The sequence below is a fragment of the Elephantulus edwardii genome, unplaced genomic scaffold (genome assembly GCF_000299155.1).
Source record: "Elephantulus edwardii isolate Elephantulus edwardi_28Jun2011 unplaced genomic scaffold, EleEdw1.0 scaffold00015, whole genome shotgun sequence".
In the NCBI taxonomy this organism is placed as follows: Eukaryota; Metazoa; Chordata; class Mammalia; order Macroscelidea; family Macroscelididae; genus Elephantulus; species Elephantulus edwardii.
This window is the reverse complement of record NW_006399765.1, coordinates 222,797-226,379: the sequence shown is the minus strand read 5'-3', so window position 1 is coordinate 226,379 and position 3,583 is coordinate 222,797. Positions and strand designations below refer to the sequence as shown.

The 3,583-nt window shown below is 61.7% G+C and overlaps 1 protein-coding gene across 2 annotated transcripts in view; it reads right to left on the bottom strand.

The window, feature by feature from the left end:
* Positions 1 to 2,438, bottom strand: part of HNF1B (HNF1 homeobox B) — a 69,751-nt gene extending 67,313 nt beyond the window's left edge. For both annotated transcript variants that reach the window (XM_006881373.1, XM_006881374.1), the window contains exon 1: positions 1,875 to 2,438. In XM_006881373.1, the coding sequence (XP_006881435.1) occupies positions 1,875 to 2,218 (344 nt within the window). In that variant the 5' untranslated portion in view covers positions 2,219 to 2,438. The remainder of the gene's footprint in view (positions 1 to 1,874) is intronic.
* Between the last annotated feature and the right edge of the window lie 1,145 nt (positions 2,439 to 3,583).

The following is a 3,583-nucleotide window of genomic DNA, read 5'->3' as shown; positions in this document are numbered from 1 at the left end:
CGTGCAGTGCCCTCGGAACTGCTCGCATTTTTCTTGAAAAATCACTTTAATATAAAGTTTGATCACTCACGGGGGTAGGGAAGGAGAGATTGCCTACCCGTTTGGAAAATGGAGAAAAAGCTCTGGCGTTTGTCCTGTGACCCCACCCCAGGGAGGGTCTCTTGCCTCCTGACACCCCCTTCCCAGCCGCACTGGAGCTGGGGGACTTTGCGAAGGGAGGAGGGCCGAGGTCCTCCCCGCGCCGAGCCTGGCTCTGTCGGGCGACCCTGGGGCTCCATGGGCGGCTGGGGCGCGCAGACAGCCCGGGTCTGGCGGCGGGGTGGCGGGGGCCTGGCCGGCGCGCCCCGCGCGGTGCGTGTGCGCTGGGAGCGGCGAGCAGCCCCGCGCCGGCGTCTGGATTCCGTCTCCCTCTAAGCCGCTTTTACAACTTCGCCAATGAATAACCCGCCTCTCTTTTCAACCTAATCACGGCTCTTTGTGTATCTTTCTGTTGATGATTTATAGGAATAAATTAATAACACCCCAACTCCACGTGCTGTAGTTTATTTTCCATCTCCGCTGCCATCAGCCTGGCGCGGGGCAGAGGGGCGTTCCAATCCCCCCGGGTTTCCTGGATCCGGAACGGCCTAGGCCCCGCGGACTCCCGGGTGGAAAGCGGCGGGAGCCCTAGGAGTTGGCCAGGGCCGGGTGAGCCCTTGAGCCTCGCGGGTGGCCCACCTGTTCAGAAGGCTGGCCTTTGGCGACCTCTCTCAACCTCAGGCACAAGCCGGTGCCCTAACGCCAGCCAGGGAGAAATTGTAGGGGGAGAAAAAAAAAAAAATCCCCTCTTTCACCCTAACCGAAGGGCAAGCCACCAGGCCATCGGAGCGCGAATTCAAATGCAAGGTCATATCCCGTCGCATCAACGCCGCGGGGCGTGTGTCTGGAGCCGGCCGCGTCCCGGGTCTGGGTGGGCAGCCGCATCGAGACAGCGGCTAAGAGCGAAAGCCGAGCGGCCTGGAGCAACGTGCGGCGGCCGGAGGGAGCCCCTCGCTCGGGTGGATAATTAGTAACTAGCTGTCAAAACCCTAGGCCAGCTGGGGAGGTCCTGCAAACGCTCCGGGGCCGGAGATCGACAGCAGCCTGCCCGTGTCCCGGGAGGCTCGGGGCGCGCCTGCAGTCCTCAGGCCAAAGCCGCTGAGACCTGGCCTCTTGGCCTCACCTGCCCCTCGATGGGTCTTAAATGCGTGAGGGTTTGTCTTCCCCCTCGCTCAAGTCCACCACATGCTCCATGCAGAACATTCATTCCTCATTGCAAACTAGAAATCAGGCTTGAGTGTATTCCAGAGGCCTTGTACCAGCTCAGTCCGCGCAGGTGCCCGTCAGAGAACCTCCTTTCGAGATCCCAGCCCTGGCTGTTCCCTGTCCCAAAGCAAGGAACGACAGGACGCTGCGCCTGAGGTTGGCCTGCGCCTTCGCCGGTCCAGGAGGCGGTGGCCAGGGGAGAGTGAGTGGCCTGCGGCTTTGTGCTGGCCCGCGCACACACCTCTGCTCCTGGAGAAATTGCTGCTGTTTTCTCGGCACCCACCTATACCTCCAGTCTGGTGGACACAGCTCAAGCTCAAGGACTTCGCAGCAGCCGGTTCTCCGGCTGAACCCAAGCCTCTCCTGGGTCCCCTGGGTCCCGGGTCCTGGGCCTAGGCTCGGGCAGAGGGAACCTGGGGTCCCGGAGTCCCAGAGAACTGGGAGGAGTCCAGGTGTGGAGAGAGAAGTGGAACGCCCCTCGGGAGACTTCTCCCGTGGGAAATAGATTGATGAAATAGCCGAGTGTCGCCCAGGCCCAGGCCCCAGTGCAGGGTCCCGGGAACACACCTCCAGCCTCGCGGGGCACCTACCTGAGCATCCGCTCCACTTCGGCCCGCTGCTCCGCAGCCTCCTCAGTGTTGAGCGCCTGCAGCTCCTTGAGGATGGGAGGGGTGTCGTAGTCGTCCCCGTCCTCCGAGCCCTCGTCCCCGGACAGGCGACCCTTGGCGTGGCCATTGGTGAGCGTATGGAAGACCGGCTTGGTGTCGGGCTCCGTCCCACTCCCGGGGGACAGGGGCAATGACTCCAGTTTCACCCCGAAACTCGGGGATGGCAGCAACTCCTCCAAGGCCTGAACCAGCACCTCCTTGGTGACACCGGAGCTCAGCAGGGCGCTCAGGAGTTCTTGCTGGAGCGGCGAGAGCCTGGACACCATTTTCCAAGGACGAGAATAGAAGGGGGTGAAGGGGTGGGTGGGTGCGCGAGAGGAGGGTGGTGGGGGAGTTTCACCAGCCAACCCCAAATCCAGAAGCCCCCCCACCCTTCAGTCTCCTGCCACTTGTTACTCTCCAGGGTCTCGGAGTCTCCTCCGAGGAGTCGGAATAGTTCTAACTTGCCATGATCGCCACCATTAGGCCATATAAAATATGCAAATTAGTAGGAAGGGCCCAGCTTTCGGCAAGATGCAAATGACGGTGGGAAGGGGAGGGCGACCGAGAGAGAGGAAGTGCCGCGGTGGGGGGCAGGCGTAGACCGTCCAGGCCTGGCCGGAGTCCCGCTTGCCACTGTCCATTCTAGCCACTCCGAGGGGCCGGAGACCTTCTTCTCTCGGGTTCTGTTTATCTGCCAAACTTCTGCTGACCTTTGGACTACTGAGCAAATAGCTTGCATCCCAGTGTGCACGGCACGGGCGGGCTTTTCCACCGGCTGCAGACACTGCCACAGGCCCCAGAGGTGAAGAGAGGGCGCTTCGGGGTTCAAGTGACAGCTAGGAGAAGCAGGGGTGCTCTTGGGAGAGGGGGGGTGTCAGAAGAAATGGAGAGTGGTGACACTCCGAGGCGTTGCAGGGAAGCAGGTCGTGGGCACGGAGAACCAGCAGGGGTCGGAGGAGGAACTGACCGCTGGGCAATGGGCGCGGGATGCTAGAGGAAGTGGGGTGCTGTTGGGTAGGGTGAGTACATAGGAGATTGGAAGGACCCTATTTATTTATACTTTGGTTACCCCTACCCAGGCCTGAGGCCTTCACCTACCGGCTGGGGCGGTTTGCGCTTGTAAAACTTGTGGCAGCAAGAGCGTAGATGAGGGGAAGGGTGGGGAGGACCGTAGCAGGAGGCGACCCCTAATTTATGGCAGGGGTGGATGGATGGGGGCTCCTAGTTAAGGTTGTGCTCCCCGCGGCGGGGCTGAGCCGCTGGAGCGCGGGCCTGTGCTCTCCCTGGGCTAGCTACAGCGGCTAGCAAATCGCCTCTCCTTTCTGGGTGAGACTGGCCTCAAGGGCTCTCCTCTTCCTAACAGTGCAAGCAGAGTTCAGCTGCGGAGCCGCATCCTTCCCGGGCTGGCTGACTTCTTCTGGTCTGTTCGCATTTCCAGGCGGTTCGCGGTTCCGGGTAACACCGACGCGCTCAGTGGGGCTCAGGCAGACGCCTGCCAAATCGCTGAGCGAAAGTTCGGTTTCCACCCAGGCCCAGGCAGGGAAGGAAGTGGTGGGGTTTTCCGCGCCAGCGGAGTTTCGCCCGCATCTCCTCGCAGCGCTGCACAGAGCGAGAACCGCTGCAGAGGACGAAGAACACAGACTTCACCT